The 21430-nt window shown below is 41.7% G+C and overlaps 1 protein-coding gene across 1 annotated transcript in view; it reads left to right on the forward strand.

Annotated features, from left to right (window-relative positions):
- Positions 1-5709: 5709 nt before the first annotated feature.
- The window catches only part of IMMT (inner membrane protein, mitochondrial), a gene marked incomplete at its 5' end in the record, with an annotated part of 18083 nt that continues 2362 nt past the window's right edge, over positions 5710-21430 (forward strand). Inside the window, 11 exons of the mRNA XM_009695960.1 lie at positions 5710-5778; positions 6200-6389; positions 8242-8362; positions 8997-9077; positions 10168-10269; positions 12638-12774; positions 13811-13914; positions 15515-15650; positions 16520-16649; positions 18727-18741; positions 20376-20599. Of these exons, the coding sequence (XP_009694262.1) occupies positions 5710-5778; positions 6200-6389; positions 8242-8362; positions 8997-9077; positions 10168-10269; positions 12638-12774; positions 13811-13914; positions 15515-15650; positions 16520-16649; positions 18727-18741; positions 20376-20599 (1309 nt within the window). The remainder of the gene's footprint in view (positions 5779-6199; positions 6390-8241; positions 8363-8996; positions 9078-10167; positions 10270-12637; positions 12775-13810; positions 13915-15514; positions 15651-16519; positions 16650-18726; positions 18742-20375; positions 20600-21430) is intronic.

Genomic DNA, 21430 nt, shown 5'->3' on the forward strand with positions numbered 1-21430 from the left:
AAGGACGTGACCTTGCCTTACCCGCCACGGCCTCCCTTGCGCTGCCCCGGCCTGCAGCAGCCGGTACCTCACAGCCCTTCCCCGTTTTGACCCCAGTGGGTCCGACCGTTCGGCCGTGTCGTTAACGACAGAGATCCCGGTGCTGAGGGTGATGAGTAACGTCAGCTCTGAGGTGTGCGGGGGCCTGTGGTACCGACCGGCCGTAGCGGGGATCCTTTAGTCCTCACGGTCAGACACGCAGAGGAGAGAATATGCGATGCCAGGGGGAAAAGTGCCTGTGGATGTATTTTCTGGACCTTTGCCCTTCCTCATCAGCAGAGATAAGGACGATAATATGCTATGGAGCCTTTTTAAAGCAGTCGGCCAACTTTAAGAAGCTACACAGGTTTATAGCTGAGAGCGACTCCTCTACTAAGGCCACAACGTGTATTTCAGGTGTCTGCTTGACAGTAATAAAAAATAATTTCATTAGATCACTTTTACATTCTTCTTTACGTTCCAGCGTTCATTACTCTCTATTCACACAGTTCACCAGAGGAAAAGCTGTGCATTCAGCCCCCACTGGCTCTGTAGTTGGAAGGTAAACGCTTTAAAGCTAGCGGCCTTTTCCACCGCCGCAGCTGGCATTTCCTCTGCCCCTTTGTAAGGCTGGAGAGTTCTCTGGGCCAGGTCTCCTGATACCCGCTGAAATACGGCTCTGGGTTTGCAGGCCTGTGGAAAGTTTTTACTGGGAGTTGAGAAGACAGAAAACAGGCTTTTGCAGATGTTTATCACTTAGGGCTATTTGCATGTCTTCACTCTTTAAAAGAATGTGTCTAGAATGACTGTACAGCACTGGAAAAGCCAACGTTGTATTTTGCAGCTTGGAAATGTGTCTTCAGTCTATAAACGTTCGGTGCAAGAACCCTGCAAACACAGATGCCACAGCACTCTGTTGTCTGCATCCCTGCTGTTTGTCTCCTAGCTTCAAAAAAAGTAAAGAAATCCTTACTTGTATTTCCTAATGAGACCAAATACAATGGAGATTTAGTTTGGACAGAAAAAGTGGGCATGCAATGAAATGTTTTGGTTTTTTTTTTATACAATTTGCATTTTTTAATTCCTATTGAGGGGAAGCTTTGTAGCATAGTGTAGTATATACACATGAAGACTGTTACTGGTCCCATGGACTTTCTGCAACTAAAACTTGTTTCTCTTTGGATGGCAAACGAGCCAGAAACTGGAAATAAAAAAGAAGTGGTTTAATTATAGTGCTTGTTTTGCAAGAAGTGCAGAATTGTGGACTCTAATCAAGAAGCGCTAACCTGATCCGAGACAATACTAGGTAGTTTTTCCACAAGTAGTGAAAACTCCCATCGTGGAATTAAGACCTTCTGGCTGTAAAGAGGTTGTCAGACAGATGCTGCTGCTGTCAGGCCTGGAAGGGACAGCCACGCGGTGACACCAGGATGCTCCATCTGGCTCTGCTACCTGTTGCCTTGCTAATAAGGGAAGGCATCCGTGCTGCCCGTGTCCTCCTGCCTGGGGGAGCGCATTCAACAGTTGTGTTCTTGCCGGAGCAGCAGCATTGGTTTATTCTCTGCTCCAGCTGTGGTGATCCCCAGACAGCCACAATTACACAGTTTTTATATCTTATTATCCATCTTCCATTTTCTTATCTTTACTATCCCTTCAGCACTCTCGTCCCTCTTTTTTTAACGTGAACTCGGTGCATCTCATGTCATGTTTAGGAGTTTCTCTTGCCCTGTTCAGTTAGCTGAAGCTCAGGCCAAAACTTTGGTGTCTGCCTGTAGACCTGATGGTGGCATTATTGTGACTGATGGCACCTTGCTGGTACCTTGCTATTCAGCTAGTGAAACTTGATTGTTTTGCTTTGATACAGCCTGCCCCAAAAAGTGTGTTTGGTTTTTGGGTTTGTTTGTTGTTTTGGGTGGTTTTTTTTTTTTTAGATATTAGGACTAGCAAGTTTGAACAATGTTTTTGTAAGAATGGAAAGAAACCCTTTTTACATATCTGTTATATGGAAGCTGGCAGTGAGGCAAGTCTGCTTTTCTTTTGTGATGTTAAGATACTCCTTTACAGGTTAAAAAATCCAGTTGTCTAACAAGAGCTGGACCTGGTCAGGACTATGGGGTAACAGGTCCTTGATGATGCTGGGTTGTTTGAGCAGAGAGAGAGCTGGAAAGCAGAGTGTGGCTGGATGGGGACAGCAGAGCAACTGCTCCTCCCCAAAGCCAGACCAGCATGAAAGGTTAAGTATGGAAAATCCCAGTAGAGACCTCGTGATGGAAACTGGGAAAAAATTTATCCTTCTCTCTTACTATGAGCTCTGTGTGTGGAGGATCAGTAGGCTTGTTAACAAGTGAATTGAAGTTGTGGCTTTGAGAGAAGTGGGTCTTCATCACAGTGATTTCATAAATGTTTTCAGCTACATGTGCAGTGCTGCAGAGGGGTTGTTCTTCCCTTATTTGGAGTATTTCTGTCGTTTTCTTTGAAAAGAAACAGACTTTTTGTAAAAGAAGTATGATATTTGGCAGAAGTCTTGAAGGATGGGAAATTAATTTGAGTTCTGTGGTCAGGTATCCTTGTTACACCTAAACTCTTATCGTAATGAAGATGAACTTCATCTGAAGTTTCTGGTTTGTGTTCTCTGTTTAAGTACACAAATCCCATGTTGCAGGAAATCGTACGTGACTTGCAAGCTTCATTCTGTACAAATTCTGGGTCAAAATGCTTGAGCCTGGTGACTAGGAGAGGTTTGGCTGGGACTGAATGAACGTAGAGCATGGTGTGTCTGGTTATTTGAAGTTAAGCGTGAAGTATAAGCCTGCAAGGCAGATTTAATTTTTTTAATGATGTTCTGCTGTGCTGTACCTGTCCTGAGCGCTTTGCCAGGGTGAGCTCACGGGGATAACTTCAAATGCCAAATTCGCTGAGGCTCTTCATATTAACCAGAGTGAAAGTATGGTGTGCCCTGCAAAGGGATTCTCGTGGTGATCTAATAGTAGATAATGAATGTAAAATAATAAGCATTTAAGAAGTTAGGTGAAACAAATAGCACGTAGAACTGCTGGAAGGGGAGGAAGAAATGGTAACAGGTGCCCTGCAGCGCCCTTGCTATGGGGATGCGTGCTGTCTGCGTGATGCCTTATCCAAAGGGTTTTCTCTGTCTTCTCTTCTGCAGGACGGCAGGTGGTTTATTTCTACCTTTTACAGGGCATAGCAAAGCATGTGTGATGTATTTCTTCCAAAACAATTTCTTCTTGTTACAAATAAATAACAGAGGTCTAAAAAATGACAAACTGCTGGAAATTATGCAAAGGGGGGATTAGAAACTACCTGTAAGTTTCCAAATTACAGTGATAGAGCAAATATAAACAATATTATTATGATAGCCTAAAGAGAGCAATGCTTCTTTTAAAAAAAAAAAAAAAGATTTTAAAAAAATCAGTGATTTTTGGAGGTAGTAGTGTATTTGGATGTGAGGGAGGAAAATTAGACTGTTAAACATTAATACCTAAAGATTTTTGGTTGTTGTTGTTCCCCTGGCCAGCTGTGGGAATTTCTGTTTGTTGCAGCATCTTGAAAGAAAGAGTTGGTGGGGACTTGGTTCGGGTTTAGTTATTGCTCTCACCACTACGTGTACACTAGCGTGAGAATCCAGCTTTGTAGATTGAGCACCTACATTTTGGTTCCTCTCATCTTGATGAATGATAAATAAAAATGAGGATTTGGCTAATCATACAACAGCCCTGCTTGGAAGGGACCTTGAAAGATCATCTGGTCCAGAGTGTCTGGACTAAAAACTGTAATCCCGCCAAAAAAACCCTCCTGGTGTACAAAGCATAAATGCTGAACTACAAGAAGCAAGTTTTCTCCTCTGCCCTCCTAGCTCCCTAAGCACAGCCTGTTCCTAAGTGAAGGAACAGTTGTGTTTACTGGAAGTTTACTGGAAGAACTAAATGGATACGGTGTTTTTTGCCATCACTAGGTGTGCGTAGGGGCTGTGGCCAACATGAAAATGGGTGAACTGGCCCAGGCACCAAGGTTAAGGCAAGTCCAGCCCAAGCAAGGACGTGGGAGTGAGTTGCCTTAAGCTTCCTCTTGCCGTGGCACAGGGTCGGATAACCTCCAGAAAGCCTGGCAAGGGGCTTCGGAGTGACGACTTATTTCCAGGTGAGCATTAGGCAAAAGAATATAACCCCAAAGTGTTGGAAAGGACTGAAAGTTCAGTCTGAATTGATCAATAGAAAATAATTTTTTTTTTTCTTCTCTTCTCATTTTATTGGGTTGAGCTGTATGCATAATGCTGAAATATTTTGCTCGTCCTATGCTTCATGGTGTAATAGGGACTTATTGAGAGGCAGGAGCATGTCCAGCAGTCAATTACAAAATGATTTAAGAGGCTTTTATTAGTGAAGTTCCCCTTGAAGGGACCAGTGAAGCCTCAGTGTTTGCTTCTCGGGTAACCAAGTCTAATGATCAAAAACATTACAGAATGTATTTATTACTTTGTCGCCCGTTCTATCCGTTGTAAACCAGAAGACCAACCATGGAGCACAGCTAGGGCTCGTGAAGGTCTCGGGGGTAGGAAGAGCACGTTTTCTGTTGCTGTACACATGCTCCTGTTACTAATTAAAAATGTTTTGGCTGCCTTTCTGGAAAGAAGAAGAATTCAGTGTTCCTCCCTTTCCTCTCGACACTGTTGGGCAAGGATGGGACCTAAACCACAAGATTTGTACTTGTAACTTACTGCCATGTGCAAAAGAAAACAGAGAAACTTATCTTCTGGGGTTATGTTGTAGTGAAGCATCTCCCAGTTTTTGGTGGTTGGTTTTTTTAAAAGAAAAATTCCCTAGTTGGCCACAAGGTCTTCAACTGTGGGAAGAGATATTTTTGTGCCTTGTACACTGGTTTCCTGTGAGTGAGTCCTGTATTTCTCTCTCAGCAATTGACGTGTGGGGAAAAAAAACACCTGAGGGGGACAGTGTTTTCCCTTCTGTAGGCTAGAGTAGTTTAACCAGTCTTTCTGGTAAATCTTAATTTTCAGCCAAAATATAAAGAAGATAAAAATTCTTGGGTAATATGGTTTTTGTTAAGTAGAACGTAATGAAATATCACTCTTCATGTAGTATTTCATTTATATTATAATCTGACGTCTATCTGGAAAGTGTATGTGTTGCTAACTCTTTTAAAGAGGAAGTCTTGGTTTGGAAGCCCAAGGAGAACTGCTTGTACATCTTCAGAAATAAAAATAGTTTGAAGTATTAAGTATAGTTTTTAATAGTTTTAAGTATTTAAACAGCAGTTGTTGTCTTCTGAACTGCTCACAGCCAAGCTGTTCTAGTGTGTGAGATTGTTGAAGTGAATCTGAACTAACCCAGTTGTACTGCCCAGACTGGAGGCAGGGAACATAAATAGGCAAAATAAATGCAGAGGTAAGCAGGGGTAGTTTTTTCTTTCCCATCCCCCCTTGTTTTTCAAAATTACATCTTAAAAAGCCCTTAGCCTACAAGCTGCACTTGAGAAAGCTGTCTTCTTTGTTTAGGGAAAAGAGTCCAACATCACTGCTCTGGTGCCGGCTGCTGCTTTCCTTCGGAGGGCATACAGGTTGTGGCGACGGAGCAAAGTGGTCGGATACTTGTCTTGAGGTGAAGAGATGTTTAAATGTGCTCACTGCTTAATTCTTGCCTCCTCCGCCCCTTGCAGAATAAAAAGAGCGTCACTCCGTCCATTACGACTGTACCGTGGATATGCTACCCCCTCGGGAGAGTCTGGGTACGTAGAAGGTTTTGGAGGAGTGGAATTGGTTCTTCTGTTGCTTTGACCAAGAGGGAATCTGCTCCTTAGTTTCACATGAGAGCGAATTGGTAGTGGTGGGATTTTTTTTGTTGAGTAATTCTTATTCTCCTGGTTTTGTGTCTTCCTTGTTTGATTCAGATTTAAATGAAGCTAATCAAGGTGATCATTATTTAGAAGGAAAGTTGTGGATTGCCATCTTAGCTTAGGGTTAGTCATGAACCAGTACGGTACTAGGGATTCACTGGTGCTGAAAGTGATTTAAAGTGGGTGCTGGGTTTGTTGGCAGGCTTCTGGAACAGAGTGGTTGTCCCCACTTTGTGAGCTAAAGACTCACAAACCATTTAATGTTTGTCATCTAATACAATTCACATAACTTTCAATCTTCTTTCCCCCTCAGTGTTTCTGTAGGCAAAATCATTGGTGCAGGTGTTCTGTTTGTGGGTGGAGGAGTAGGTGGAACCATCCTGTATGCCAGCTATGATACGCAATTCCGGGAGAGCGTAGAGAAGGCTGTTCCCTACTCCGATAAACTCTTTGAGATGGCACTTGGTCCTGCACCTTACAGCACACCCATGCCAAAGAAACCGGTAAGTATTTCCTATTCACTCCCACCCTTTCATTTTTCCTTTTTTTTTTCTTTTTATTTTTAAAAAAGAGCATCTGCTCTTAGTTTTCAAATTGTGATTAATTTTGCTGTGTGCTAAGAATTTAAGAATTTTAAAGAATTCTTAAATTAAGAAGATTTAAGAATTATGAATTGAGATACTACTTTGTGCTGCATAAGAGTGATGCTTGTACGTTTCTCATTATCACCTTGTGATTGTGGTCTGTGTGGGTTGTAAAACTGTTATTTTTGTTTACGGTAAAATAATCTAGTAGGATCCTAACTGAATAGCTGCTCTGCTTATACTCAGAAATAAATTGGGGAGAGAGAAAGGTAGGTAATATGCTAGAATTCAACTATTTTACTAAAGACTTAGTGTAGTTAGCGACCTGGCCGGATTAGAAAACTGTTATTCTAAGCTGAACTTATTTTAAAGAGGACTGATAACATTTTTGAATGGTACAGAGCCATGCATAAGCATCATACTTTGAAGTCTTAGTGACCTGACACTGCAGAAAGGAAAACCTGATATTCCATTCAGCACAACTCTGGAAATCCAATCTGGAAGTTTCTCTGTTCCTGCATCTGAAAGCAAACGCTTCCCAATTAACCAAGAATGCTGAAAAGCTGCTCTAGCTGTGGCTGTCCTGAGCTTTCAGAAGCCATTTGACCTTCAAGAAACCAGAAATATTTTTAATTGGAGTTTAAGAAAGCTGTTCCTAGTGAATGGGAGAATATCAGTTAACTAAAACTATATCTCTTCTGCTTTTAGCTACACTTCACTTGTGATCATCCAAGCTCTTAATGCCTCCCAGGCACCAGTGAATTTTGCAAAACAGAGCCATCAGATGGCGAAATTATCATTTGCCCAGTCATGGCTCTAATTCAAATGGTTTTATTTTTACCTTGTGGCTTTGCATGATGAATATTAAAGGTTTAATATAAAACCTCACAATATTCTGCTCTTGAGTGTTTATCTGCCATGAACGCTAGCATCTGAATCCTTTCAAAGGGAGATCAGCGAAGCCATGCAGATCTGATACTTGCATGCCTGTCTAACCTGTACCATGCCTGTAGCATCTTCTGTTCAGTGATAACCAGATAAAATCATGTTTGTTCTTTTTAAACATACATGACTACATAATTAAAGGTATTTTTAAAACAATTACATATATTTTCCACTACAACTTGAATTGCCTAGAAACTAGGCAGGATGGGAGGGGTGACTCCCATAAGAGTTGGTGGACAAAAAATTATGATTGAAGGAGCAAGCTGTTAGAGCACTTACCTGGAAAACTGAAGCTGGGTAGAGAAGACTGATGACCTAATTTTTTTTTGATGATAAATGCTCAAGAGGTATGAAATTAAGGGGAGAAGTGTCAACTGAATTAATTTAAGGTGTGCCTGTATGGACTAAATACTGTCCAACGGCAAATAATTGAAATCTGCTTTCTGGAATTGTTTCAGACCTTCATGTACTTGTGGTTTTTATAGTTTCTGCCTTATCTGTAGTCTTTCAAAACACTCAGAAGTGTTTGGAATGTTTGAGGCATGGGATTATTTGCTTTTTATGCATCCTTAATAAATATTTGTAGTGAAAACTGCTACTACTATACCTTCAGTTTTGGAGAGGTAAAAATTGTAAAGATTCCTTTTAAATTAAAAATCAATGCAAGAAATTGTATAGCCTTGCTACTGTTTTCATGAGTACCTTGAAGTTCAGATTTATAATACAGTCGTCTGGACATGGAGGTGTTCTTTTCCAATATAGCGGAACTGGTGAGACACAGGCTGTTTGGAAAACGGATGTTATTTCTTATTTTTGATTTTTCAAGATACAGCAAGGTCCACTGAAGATCTCATCTGTAGCGGAAGTAATGAAAGAGTCTAAACAGCCTGCCACCAAATCCCAGATGAGCAAAACAGAAGCTGTTGCTCCTTCAGAGGAAAAAGAAGGTAACTTTACAGAATGTCACGTAGAGAGAAGCAAAAGACTTAATGATCTCTTACATCATACATCCTAGGGTAGATTAAAATAGTCCTCTGGAATGGTTGAAGATGAATATGTTACAATTTCTTAAAATTAATGTTATTTTCTTTTCAGTCATGAGAACATTTGTCTAAAATGGCTTTACCTTTTTTTGCTTTTTTTTTGGAATTTATTTACCTTATAGAATATTTGGAATCTAACACAAACAATACCTATCCTGCACAGTTTAGATATGAGACCAACAGGAAGAGCACGGTTAGTGCTGCAGTCTGAGGCCATTTTCCTCTTCTTTGTGCAAGCGCAAGAAGCTTAATTTTGGATAATTACTGAGGTACTGTAAAGCCAGATCAACTGGAACTGGTTTAGAGAGGAGCAGTTGTGACATCTTTTTACATTTCTCTCTCATGACCGTGTGTGTGTGTACGTGTAAGTCACATCCGGTTGCTCTTTGTCCAGGGAATTCTTTTTTTCTGGAAATAATAATATCAGTGTCCAAATAATAACGTTTCTAAAGAGGAAAAAAATTAAGTCTTATATCCCTGTTCTTACGTTATAGCTCATATATACTAACTGGTTTTGTTCTGTTACTGTATTTAACAGCAGGCAAGGCTGCAGCACAGATCATCTCCGCAACAGGTGTAGCCATGTCGGTGCCAGCTCCGGGGATACAGACTGAAGAAGGTGAAAAATATCATGTGGACATGATGAAGAAAAACAAAATCCTGTAGCTTCGAGTGCATAAATTCTTGCTTCTGTGTTGGTATCTGTCAGTTTTTAAAGGCGTGATTCTTTGTGCCCTCTGTAGAAGAAACAACTTCCATTATCTGTTAACAGATATTTAACATACTAAGAAGCTGAGATTCATACCTGGGACAGGTATAGGTGTGAACGCAAGAGGAAAGCCTGCCTTTATGCCGAACTGGAACTTGTACAGTCCAGTTTGCAGCTGGTCTTTGCAGCTTTTTGATTGAGATTCAGAAAAGCGTGTCTGCCCCGGGCCAAGTGAAGAAACTGCATTTATTGTTTAACTCAAGAAGAAACACCAGCTTCTATATGATAGTCTTTTCCAGATGAGATTATATTGGTTTCTTTATGTACAAATACATTTCATTAAAAGTATGCCAGCAATAAGTAAATACATTCTTCAGAGTTAGCATTGGCATTATTAAAACATAGTCTGATGGTTTTTGTTGCAGCATGAGTCTGAAAGCTGAGAGATCTGGGCTTTCTCCTCAGTTCAGATGCAGACTTGCTGTTGGTCTGGAGAGAATTACTTAGGTCAGTGCTCACTCTTAAGGCATTTTAAGTAGCCTTAGGCTAGGGAGTAGAGCATAATTGGGATTCACCATAACCCTCTCACTAATCTTTCGTTATTTTGGTTCGACTCTCTAAGCATGCCAAAGGAGAACTGAAAAAAAAATAGAACGGATATTCACTTTAAATTTAAACTTGGCTCCGTAAGTGTTTTTCACTTCTTGCTTTGCATTTCACTTCTGAATCTTTGTAGCGAGACAACATAAAATCTACAGATGCATGTGAGGTATCCATGCATCCATCTTTAATTTTAAGAAGATATGAGACTGGCCTTTGTAATTATGGGTATGAAAATGCTTGAGGTAGTTTCAGTATGGCTTCATGCAGAAGTCAGATTTATAAAGTGATACTGACTATAAAAATCAGTTTTGAAAGGAAAGTTACCTCCCTGCAAGTAATCCATATACTAATTTGGACTCTCCACTTAAACAATTTAACTTTTTTTACTTCTGAATAGGTAAAGAACATGAAAGTTCCCATGCTATAAAAGAACGGTCACCAGAAGAAGTTGCGGCCCGGCTTGCCCAGCAAGAGAAAGAGGAGCAAGAGAAGACAGCAGGTAAGTCCAGACTGTTTGTGTTGTACATGACAGAAGAATTGTTGGACTGTGTTGCCTTTAGAGTTCTAAGTTGCTTACGCACCTCTTTGTCGTTGTCCCTGTGTTGTGTTAGCAGAATGAGTGATGTTGAAGCTTCTTCCCCCCACTAAGAAGTAACTGATTGTCAAAGAATGATGGAAGATTTTGGGTTGGAATGGACCTCCAAGGTCTAGTCCATTCCCCTGCTTGGAGAGCTGGGGCAGGTTAGAATAGAATAGACTATTTGGGTTGGAAGGGACCTACAACAATCATCTAGTCCAACTGCCTGACCACTTCAGGGCTGACCAAAAGTTAAAGCATGTTAAGGGCATTGTCCAAATGCCTCTTAAACACTGACGGGCTTAGGGCATCGACCGCCTCTCGAGGAAGTCTGTTCCAGTGTTTGACCACTCTCTAAAAGTATGAATAATGATCCTTCTGCAGGAAGCTTGCTCAAGGCCTTCTCCCTTGGAGGTTTGAAGTTCTCCAAGGATGGAGATTGTCCCACCTCTCTGAGCAGCTTTGCCAGCACTTTTTACAATGGAGAACTTGATACATCCAGTTAATTTCTCTTGCTTGCACTTGGATCTGTTGCTTCTTGCCCTTTTTCTGGGCAGCTCTGAGAAGTCTGGTTCAGTCTCTAACACCCCTTCATATGGAAGGCATTACTTAAGAAACCCCTTCAGCTTCTCTTCTTCAGGCTAGAAGAAGCCTAGATCCCTCAGCATCTCATCTGTGTCATGTGCTCCCATCCCCTAACCATCTTAGTGCCTCTCCACTCTTCTCTCCCCAGTTTGTTTGTATCTTTCTTATCCTGCGGCTCTCAAAATGTGACACTGTGTTCCAAGTGCGGTCTCCTAAGTGCCAATTAGAGGGAAATCATTCCTTCACTTGATCTTTGGGATGTGCTTTTGTTTGATGCAGCCTGGTTCATGGTCAGGACTCGTTTCCAAAGCACGCTGTTGACCTGAATTCGGTTCACCGTCTTCTGGGGTCCTCAGGTCCTTGTCTGCAGAGCTGCTGCCTAGACTTGTTTGATAGTGGTTCAGGGATGGTATGTCCAGGCTCTGGGAAGAGTCGCCTGTGGGCCCTGGGTAGGGAACTACGACAGTTCTTTGCTTGGGTTCTAATTCAGACCAAGCTGTTAATCCAGCTGTATTACTGAGAGGTGGTCTGGCTTTTCCTGTGTCCCAAAACTCATGTTCTCCTTGTGTGTCTTGCTCAAAACAAGGAGTTTTGCTTCCCCCTTGCCCCCCACTTGGTTTGTTAGATTTTTTTTAAATACTTCTGGGCTGTGGTTTGCTCTTGGTTTGGCTGCAGCATGATTGTTCAAATTGGGACCCAAAGCTGTGGGAGCTACAGCCTTTTTATTTTATTATTCTCATTGTGCTTGGAAGGCGCTGATGGTGGAAGAGGTGCAGGCATGGTGTGCTGTGTCTGACCTGACCTGTCCAACTGATGTGCACATGAAACGGGATCTTGGAAGATGCGTTGGCCACACTCAGTCTTTTCTCCGAGTGCTTTGGTCCTCAGCCGAAGTCTGAGCCTTGGGCTGTTGTTGCACATGAAGGATGGGAAGGATGTACAAGTCTGGACTTAACGGGCTCGGAGTAGATGTGCTGGTTGTGGTCTGCTGCTGCTTGCTTCTGTTCAGAGCTTTGTGTGGTGTAGAAGAGCAACCCAAACAGAAACAAGAGGCTTGGCTTTAGTTGTCCGCTTCATACGAGGACTTTTTTGCAAGTGAAGAAGTTGTAATGTGACACTGAAAAAATGCAGAGGAGTATTTACTGGAAAGGTGGATTTATGTACCCTGCTGCTTAGAAATAAACGTCTGACTCCAGAAAGGTGGATGTTGCTCAATCTGATGAACCATTCTGGTTTAGTTCCTGCCTGAATAATTAATAGCTCATTTGTGCTTCTCTACCAATAGGAACAGATGGTGGAGTCCAGCACCTTCTTGGGCAGGAAGAAGAACTCTGCATTTAGAATAGATCTTCCTTGTGGAAAACAGGAACGTTTACTTGTTTCCTCTTAATAACCATTGTAACAAATGAAGATGTCAAATTCCTTTTGGTTTAAATGCAGCTCCCTGCAGAAACGTGGTCAAGGCCTTCCACTGAGTAGCTTTATTGCTCTGAGTGCAGACCTGAACCTTAGTACTCCTCTAAACAAGGAGCCTGTTCTGGCAACCTTTCTTCTTCCGTAGGCTGCAAGCGTAGTTCCCAAACTGACCCACTCTTTTGGATCATAGAAAATAACATATGGAGATGCAGAGGATATAATGTGTCATTTTACTAATTCTAAGGCTCTTTTCTTTATAGTTTAATTCAGTTAATTAATTTTTTTCTAGCCCTTGCAGCAACTCTAGAAGAAGCCCTAAGCGCAACAGCTCGTGTAACCCTTCAGGCGATTACTGCCCAGGAATCTGCTGTGCAAGCAGTGAATGCCCATTCGCAAATACTGAAGGAGGCCATGGACAATTCTGAGGTAAACTGGACAAATGGGGACAATTTTTTTTTTTTTCTTATATTGTGTTCAGCAAAACTTTTCATTTCACAATTCAGGTTGGAAGCTTTTCTTGCAATGTCTTTACTTTATCACAGTTTTAACTAATCTTTCCACTTGTGAAATGTAATGTAGTTGAATAATACAGTGGGTCTGCTTTTGAATTTTGTGGGGTTTTTATTTTTCCCAACTCCTTTATTTCCCTTTTGCAAGAAGAAGAGTTCAAGTTAATACATAGGTAGTCTTCACATTGTATTTTAATTCATTTTGTTTTAATTCCCAAGCCCATTTTTTACCTAGATATAGTTAGAATATCATGCTGTCCACCCTGATAATTCCATTAAACCATTCCCTTTGCCAAAATCTTATTGCTGGATTGTTTGTTTCTCGTCTGGAAATGAGTAGAGGATGCATGAGCGATACCAGCTTGTGGTTCTAGGATGCTCATGCTGGGGTTTGTGTGGAACCAGTGCTTCGTATTCAGTTCTGGAGCAGAGAATATGATTTAGTGGTTAATTAAACAAACGGGCATATGGGCAACTAAACAAGCACGCGAGATTTAATCTAGCAGTTAGTAGTACAAGTGTCTTAATACTTAAGCTTAAAAGCAAACTCTTAAGCTTATTTTAAAATGAAGCAACTGTGAAGTGTTATGGTACTTTAAGTATCAAGCTTAAAAGCAATTTTCAAGTATTACAGTACTTTAATACATGTAGATGTTCTCCCCCCAAAATGTTGTGGCACTGTACAGTGATCCTCATGCGAGCTTTTCTACATGGACAAATGGCTGTTGCTCAGGTGCAAAAACAAAAAAAAAGAATCAAACAGAACCAAAACAAAACATTGGAAGAGAAAAATTATTTGTAAAGCTTCCAGCTGTGCCTGTTGGTAAAACACAAGAACGTTGCTCAGTTTGAGTGAAATGTGTAGCAACGTGTGAATCTCTACAGCCTTTTATTTCTTTGATAACTCAATTTAGTGATGGCAGTGACCCTAAGTAGGAATCTGTGCTTCTTAGGCTACTGGGGAGAAAAAATCATCGCAGTGGCGCACTCTGGAGGAAGCGCTGAAGGATCGGAGGAGAGCAGTGGATGAAGCCGCTGATGCCCTTCTGAAAGCCAAGTAAGTTGCTTGTTTGTAAGGCTTGGCGAGTGGTAAGTTAGTATCACCCACGCGAGGGCTGGCAGACACTAGATGAGTTTCTAGAAAGTGTGCAGTCACCTGTGTTCATATTAAGCTGATGTGTTTCTGTCAAATCAAAAAAAAAAGGTTTCATATGCTAATGAATATTTTAATTTGCAGTGTGTACATCTTATGTGTCTGTGCATGTAGTCCTCACTGTACCAGAGAGTCTGAAACAGTCCTATTCTTTTTAAGAACTTGTTTATCTCCTTAGTACTTTATATATAGTGTTGGTAATTTCAAGTAAGATTTTTTCAAAAAAAAATCCATAATCCTTTTCGTATTATCTTTGGATAATTTTGTCAATATTAAACCTATTGTAAGGACTCCATGACTGCATTCTCTGTGTAGAGTCAGTAACATCACTAGCTGCTTTTAGTTCTTGCGAAAAATTAAAGCTTACGGCATCGTTTGGCAGTTCCATCTGTCAGCAGAGTTGCTTTTAAGGTTAGATTTTTACTAAGCGCGTGTCTAAAAAACTTGAATTCTGAAATGGAGCGCAGGTCGTAACCCCAGGTTCTGTATGAACCGCGTCGATGTGCATCGAGTCTGGCATGCAGACTCATTGCGTAGGGATTATAGCAGCAAAAACGATGGACAAGTATCTCCAAGTTGCCCTTGTAGTAAGGATAGAAATAATTTTGGAAACCCTTTGATGCTTCTGAGGCTGAGAGAGCAACATCATCCTTGAAGTTGCACGGTTGCTATTTAAGTTATAAACTTCTCTTATCTTTAAAGTTGCCGTGCTGACTAAAAATAGTTAGGAGGTGTAACAGGTTTCAAAGCATAAAACAAAGGTAACACAAACCCCAGATGTGCTAGCTTTCATTCCCTGTTGCTCTACTGGGTGCCTTCACTTTTATTTATTTACTTATTTCTTTATTTTAAAGCTTGTTCCTTATTCCAATGAGGTCATTAGAAACCTCCGTTGGTTTGAATGGATTTGGAAAAGGAAGGCTTTTTCACTTTTTCTTTGATTTCCAGTTATGCTAGAGGAAAGCGGTTCTTTCTTAATTACAAAAAAATAAATAAATCTGTCTTTACAGAGCTGTCCTGGTTTGGCTCTAGAGCTCTACAAGAGCTCTATAAATTTTCTCCCATCCTCATTTATCTCTACCAGTCACCATGTCCAAAACACTGCTGCAAGAGTAAGCCATCTCTATTAAAAATGTTTCCTTGATGCTCTCTTATGTGATGGAAATGTCTGCCTTCTAGTACTCACTTAGTTTTACTAATGCTAACTCTTTTCAGTGAACTTTCTTTCATCTTCCTCCTCCAGCTAAGTCTCGAGTACTAATTGCAGTATAAATAATTCTCATTTTAGGTGGAATAGACACACTGACATCTTTAGGTTTCAGGCTGTGAAAAAAAAAAAATAAAATCTTTAACCACAGCATCTTAGCCGTACAGCTGGTAGATGGGAAGCACCAGTAGAGCTATCCAGTAGTTCTTTCTATAAATACAGACAGCATAAACTTTTCTTTGGGGTTATGTCGTAAAACCTGTAAGCGTTATAATTAGCAGCTGCTTCTCTTTTCAGAGAAGAGTTAGAGAAGATGAAAGGTGTAATCGAGGATGCCAAGAAGTCTCAGATCGCAGGAGCCAAAGCTCATATTATCGCTGCAGAAGAAAATCTTCATCATATGATAGTGGACTTGGACAACGTCGTGAAAAAGGTGATGCTTTCACAGACTGTTTATCATTGCCATCAGAGTAAGGACTGCTTGGCAGCTGGCACAGACCTCCCATTCCCAAATCTGCTGTAGTAGGTTAGATATTTTTAAAGTGTAAATTCCATCCTTTTTTAGCTATACTCAGTCTTTGAGCTGATTATACTACCAGTAATCAGACACGACAAGATCTTTGCGAGAACTTGAGCTCTGTCCTGAAAGAGCCTCCAGCCAGCTTGGCTGGTGTCAGTCCTTTCTGCGGGCGACTTGTCATTCTTTCTGTTTGATTCCAAGAGGAATTTAACATGAGGTTAGGGAGGAGCAGGAGCAATGTATGCTAATGACTTGGTGGGTAAATCACTTTACAGCTCAGAAACCTGGGGAAGAAATGTAAAAGCGAACTTCAGCTCCCTTTGCAGGACACCTGGTCATTCACTAGGTGCATTTTGAGTGAATTTAGTCTAATAGTGGGAACACGAGAACTTATCGAGAGGAGGGCAGGCCTTACAAGGTTAGCTTGCTAGGCCTATAGGATAGCTGTAAGCAGAGAAAAAGAGCTAGAGATCTTTAAAGACATAAACTGAATTGAAGATACTCTTTTGGTCCTGTCTAGGCTACAGACTGGCTATCTAGTGACAGCGTGCCTGCGAGATGGAACGGATCAGTGGTAGTCCCAGCAAATAATTATTGTATATGAGAGGTCTGATATCACAGGGTGGGGTTTTTTTCCTCCTCCAAGTGAGTTTGCTTTTGTTGGGCTGGAGGGTAACGATACCTGCTGCTAACTCAGGGCCTGGCTTTAAATCATGTATGCCTCCCGTTTTTTTTAATACTTGCCTCGAAAAATAAACTAATCTCATTTTTGTTTGTTACAGGTTCAGGCAGCACAATCTGAGGCCAAGATAGTAGCTCAGTATCACGAGCTTGTGGCTACAGCTAGAGAAGAGTTTCAGCGAGAGCTTGACAGTATCACCCCGGACGTAGAGCCTGGCTGGAAGGGGCTGAGTAAGTCTGATTGCGGGGTTACTTGGTGCTCGTTACACGCCAGTCACTTCGGTTTGTAGTGCTCCTGTAGTTACAGGGACCGAGTTGAACGTCCAGCGTCCTCTTTTCCATACCGTTTGGTTGGTTTGAAGTGAAAATTAGTTCACAATTAAAAGAAGGAATCTAAAGCAGATGTTACGAAGAGGCTTAATTCTGGAAACTACCTGTACTGTATTGGAAGTTTCAAAAAATGTAGTTCTTGTATGATAAATATCATATGGTTGTTTAAATATCTTTTCCCTCCCCCGGTATTCCAGGAAAAGAGCCAGGTCGCTCCAGATTTGGATCAAATCTGTGTTGCTCACTGATCAGGTATTTTTTTAGTTGACTGTCTGTGATTATGGGTATTATAATACACCATTATTACAGAGAGATAAAGAACCCCCTGAATTTCTCTGGATCATCACTGAGATGATAGATACAGACAATGAATTCTCTCTTTCAGTGTATACCCTACCTACCCCAGTATCTGTTATTTCTAAATTAAATGGACACAGTAACTTACCTTGAGCAACAGCCATCGCTGCACAAAAGCAGTGAGCAGGCATCTTACGGGTTCGTATGCTATTACTACAACCCGTGGCCTGAGATCTGAAATCTCATGAGCCGGTATTTATTTGAGGTGCTTGGGTTTTTTCAACTTGAGCTCTTTTCTGCTTTGCTTATAACAGCAAAAAGTGTGAAACGCGCTTCAAAAGCATAGTTAGACTATTTCTCTCTTACTAGAGGAATAAATGTATTCCCTTGAGCTGTTGGAAATGTTCATACACCACAGCGTTGCAGAAAGCAAGCAGGAAGGGAGTCAGACTCATGATGGCGTTGTGATGGCGGAACGGTGAGCTCATCCACAGTAATGCCCTCTGCACACTCCTCGCCCACAGGTACCGTTACTTACCTCGACGACTTTCATTTTAAAGATAAGCGCAGTTGCAGAAGGTGGAGTGCGCGCGTACCCCATTACTGTGGATAAGCTACTGCAAGAACTCAGGTGTGGTACGGCCATGGAGCAATTACTGCCTGTTGTCGCTGAAAAAAATTAATTCCCTAAAAAACATTTCCCAGCTATTTCCAATCAGGGTTTTAACATCAGATGTACTAAGCGATCTGAGACTTTTCTAGCCGCAGTGTTCAGAGAGAGCTGTCATGACTTTATGGCTGAGTTACAACAGATTTCTTTCTAGATACGATAACTACTGTTTGAAAAAAATGTGGCATTAATATTGCCGAACAGTTTTCTTGAAGTATACCACGAAGAATTTCAACATACTCTTTCTTAATGCTCCTTTGTGCTTTAGAAATGTGGACCTTAGTCCACAAAATCATTTTCCAAGCTAAATGAATGCACCAGATTTCTGGAATGGTCAGTTTTTGTTTAAGTAACCACCAACCACCCACCCAGTACATGTGGGGAAAACATTTTAAATTAACAAATCGTTTATGGAGTTTGCTTTTGGGGTATTAGTTTTGAAGAAAAAATTTTATTCAGGCACCCTGGAGATGGAGCTGCTTTTCCTTGTGCAGGATAAAGGGAGAACGTCTTGGGGTTTGTGACACTGCCCTTTGGAGGGAGGAAAGGGAATCCTCTGGTAGTTTTCCATGCACTAAATTTCATACGTGTGTGACCTGCTGGAATATATGGGACTGACTTGTTAGGGTCCGTGACTCTCACTGCCGCTTGGGAATTTGTTTCTTAACCAACTGCTTCTGATTTATAAGAACCTAGAAATGTCAGACTAAAATTTCCAGTGTCCTCTTGCACTTTTCTACTTCAGACTTGCTTTGGCTAAGCTTAAATATCGATCTGTGGGCCTCCAAAGGTGATTTTAGTGGTTGGGATGTTTTGGGATACATCTCGTCTGTAATAGAGCGAGACTTTTGTACTTGACATACTGTTGTTCCTGAATTCCTAAAGACTTAGACTTACGTTTTAAGTCACTGTAGGTAAGCAGCTCTTAAGTTTTGTGTTTTACCTTTGCATGACTGACTGACTGCAGTGAATGTGCATTAACTTTTCCAACCTTTCCTCTTTCTGTTGCAGAGATAACTGACTTAGGTGAGTTACTGTAACTTGTTCTGGTCTTGTGAATCTCACCTCTTCCCTTTGTCCTTTTTTATGTTTGTGTGGTACACGACTTTAAATTACAGGCAGTATCAACAAAGGGGTGAAATGTTGCATTTCTAAAACATTTCAGGCTGAGGTATGCTTTGGGATCCTTTCCACTAATTTTGCACGTCTAGCTTAAACCACAAACTCTTTGTCTAGTAGCACTTCCCAGGTCAGTGTGATCGCTGGCTTGTGACAGCCAGGTTTAAATTCGCTTTGTGAATTTAAGCCAGTCAATGCGTGCTGCTGAGATTCCAATGAGAAACAGAAACTTTGACCGGTTCCAGTTAAGCTGTGTGATGGTGTTTGGCCTCAAGTAGGCCCCACCTCGCAGCAGTCCTGGCCTGAGAGGTGCTGGGTACGCCAGCTCCTCCCGACACGCCTAGGTACTCTGGAAGCTTGAAAAGCCACTTAGGGCCATTCGGAGCTGGGTCACCAAAACCAGATTCGTTTAATTTGAAGTTGGCTTGACTCTCTGAATTTAATCATCAGGATTGATTTTAGAAGTGTTGATTAACTCTTTGATTCTGAGGTTGATTGTGTGTTTGTTTTTTTTTTTTTCTTTTGATCAAAGAATCATAACTTAAAACTGGAGTGCAGTAAAACCCTGTTCTAACAGCGTTAAGTTCAACAGCTGAGTGTAGTGGTGCTGCTCAGCTTCCCTGCCAGACACGAGCACCGTTGCGCCGAGCCCTCTTGTGCCAGTCCTTTCTCCAGCACTCGCCAGCAGGCTGGCTGAAGGACCGTTGAATTTCGCTTGCTCTGGACCCTGCAGGAACGCTTTCCTGAGTGTATCCCTGGTTTTTCCAGAGAGGCGATTTAGCTGGCAGTCAGTACAAAATGAGCTGCAGCATTTCACAGAGCCTACGGCGTTCTCAGGTCATCAAATCTACAAATGCTGCAGGTGTAGCTTGTGTCCTCCTCCTCTCCCAGCAGAAACAAGCAAACTTGTTAGCAGACACAGATGTAGTTGTGACCCCTGCTACTCTTTGAGTAGCCAAACCTGAAAGGTACAAATCAGGGTAAGAAATCTGATGGGGAGCAGTTGGTCTGGAGGGCTGTTGAAGAGAGAACGTAATTCTGGCTGTCTCTCACAGTGACTTCAGCGTTTTCAGGATAAATTTTCCGTAAGCTTGTACCCAGCTGGGAGGTATCAGTGCTTGGGGTTTTACATATCCTGCTGCCCTGTGTGCTGTCACAGGGGAAAATACCTGGTGGTGTAAAGACCAAGAAACAGACAGATTTGTCAACAGTCTGTGCTAACTAAGTGTGACATGGATATGGGAGTGTTTAAAAAAAAAACAAAAAAACAAAACCAGACAAAAAACAACAAAATGTGAATAATTTTAAAGATAATAAGATAACATCTACTAGACAGAAAGTACTTGCTTGTAGGTGTGGCTCAGAAAGTGGTATCGAGTGGGCATTAGCACAGGTCAAGGGCTTGAAGTGCTCGGAAACTTTTCATAAAACGTACTTTCTGGTCAACCACGTGGAGCCTCGTGGTGCTCAAGTGGGAGGCGAGCAAACACGTCAGTGGCAGTTTCCCTGCAGACCTTCCTAACGCCCTGTGCTTTCTTTAGCTGGCCAGTTATCGACGGACGACTTAAATTCTCTCATTGCACACGCCCATCGTCGCATCGACCAGTTAAACAGGGAGCTGGTGGAGCAGCGAGTGAGGGAACAGCAGCACATCGAGTCGGCCCTGGAGAAGCAGAAACTTGAAGATAAAAAAGCATTTGAGGCAGCAGTGGCCAAAGCGCTGGAGCATCACAAAAGTCAGATTGAAATAGAACAGGAGAAGAAGGTAAAGTGGTGTAACACACCTGGTTGAACCTCTGGCTCAGAAAGGCTGTAGAAGAGCTAGAGGGAGTGCACGGAAAAGCAGCCACAATGTTCGGAGAGATAGGGTGACCCCCTCGGGCTGAGCGTGGAAAGGAGATGTTGAGCAAGGAAACTTCTGCAGAGTTAAAATAGTAAAATCCTACAGCGAAACACGGAATGATGTTTTCACGTTGGAGAGGATTACTGGGTCAGAACAGATGTTTGAGCTGACCCAGTATGGCCATCCTGGGGCTCCGTAGTCTTTCCACCCTGCCTCCAGGAGGTACCTCTATGTTCTTCCACACTTTGCCAGTGGTTTGGGATTTGATTTCTTTGGAAAGGCCTACGAAAAGTCAGAATTTTAATGCTGCTTTGGACATGAAGGAAATGCAATGTACAAATGTAGGAATTTGGGCACTGGAGGTTTTATCTTTTGAGAGACCACATTGCAGGCAGACACTTGTGCCAAATACTCCTGCTGTTTTCACATCCATGCCTCTGAAGACAAGCTTAAACACTGGCCATTAGTTGAAATTGCATTGACATGAGGGAAACAAAGGATTTCACCTATAGCCTGTTAGTTCAAAGCACTGCAGTAACAGGTATTCATTTAGAGCATTTATGAATGTTTGCATTTAATGGAAGGTTGGAAATGATGCAATCCTTTAAAAAACAACAACAACAAAAAAAACCCAGACTGTTCAACTGCTCCTAAAACCTTGTGCTAACCTGCCTGCTCTAAAGTGGCTGTTTTATCCAAGATCAGGTAAAAGGAGTATTACAGTTTTATTAAACCCTGTCTAACTTGGGCAGT

Source organism: Cariama cristata, unplaced genomic scaffold, assembly GCF_000690535.1.
Source record: "Cariama cristata isolate BGI_N322 unplaced genomic scaffold, ASM69053v1 scaffold9522, whole genome shotgun sequence".
Lineage (NCBI taxonomy): Eukaryota > Metazoa > Chordata > Aves > Cariamiformes > Cariamidae > Cariama > Cariama cristata.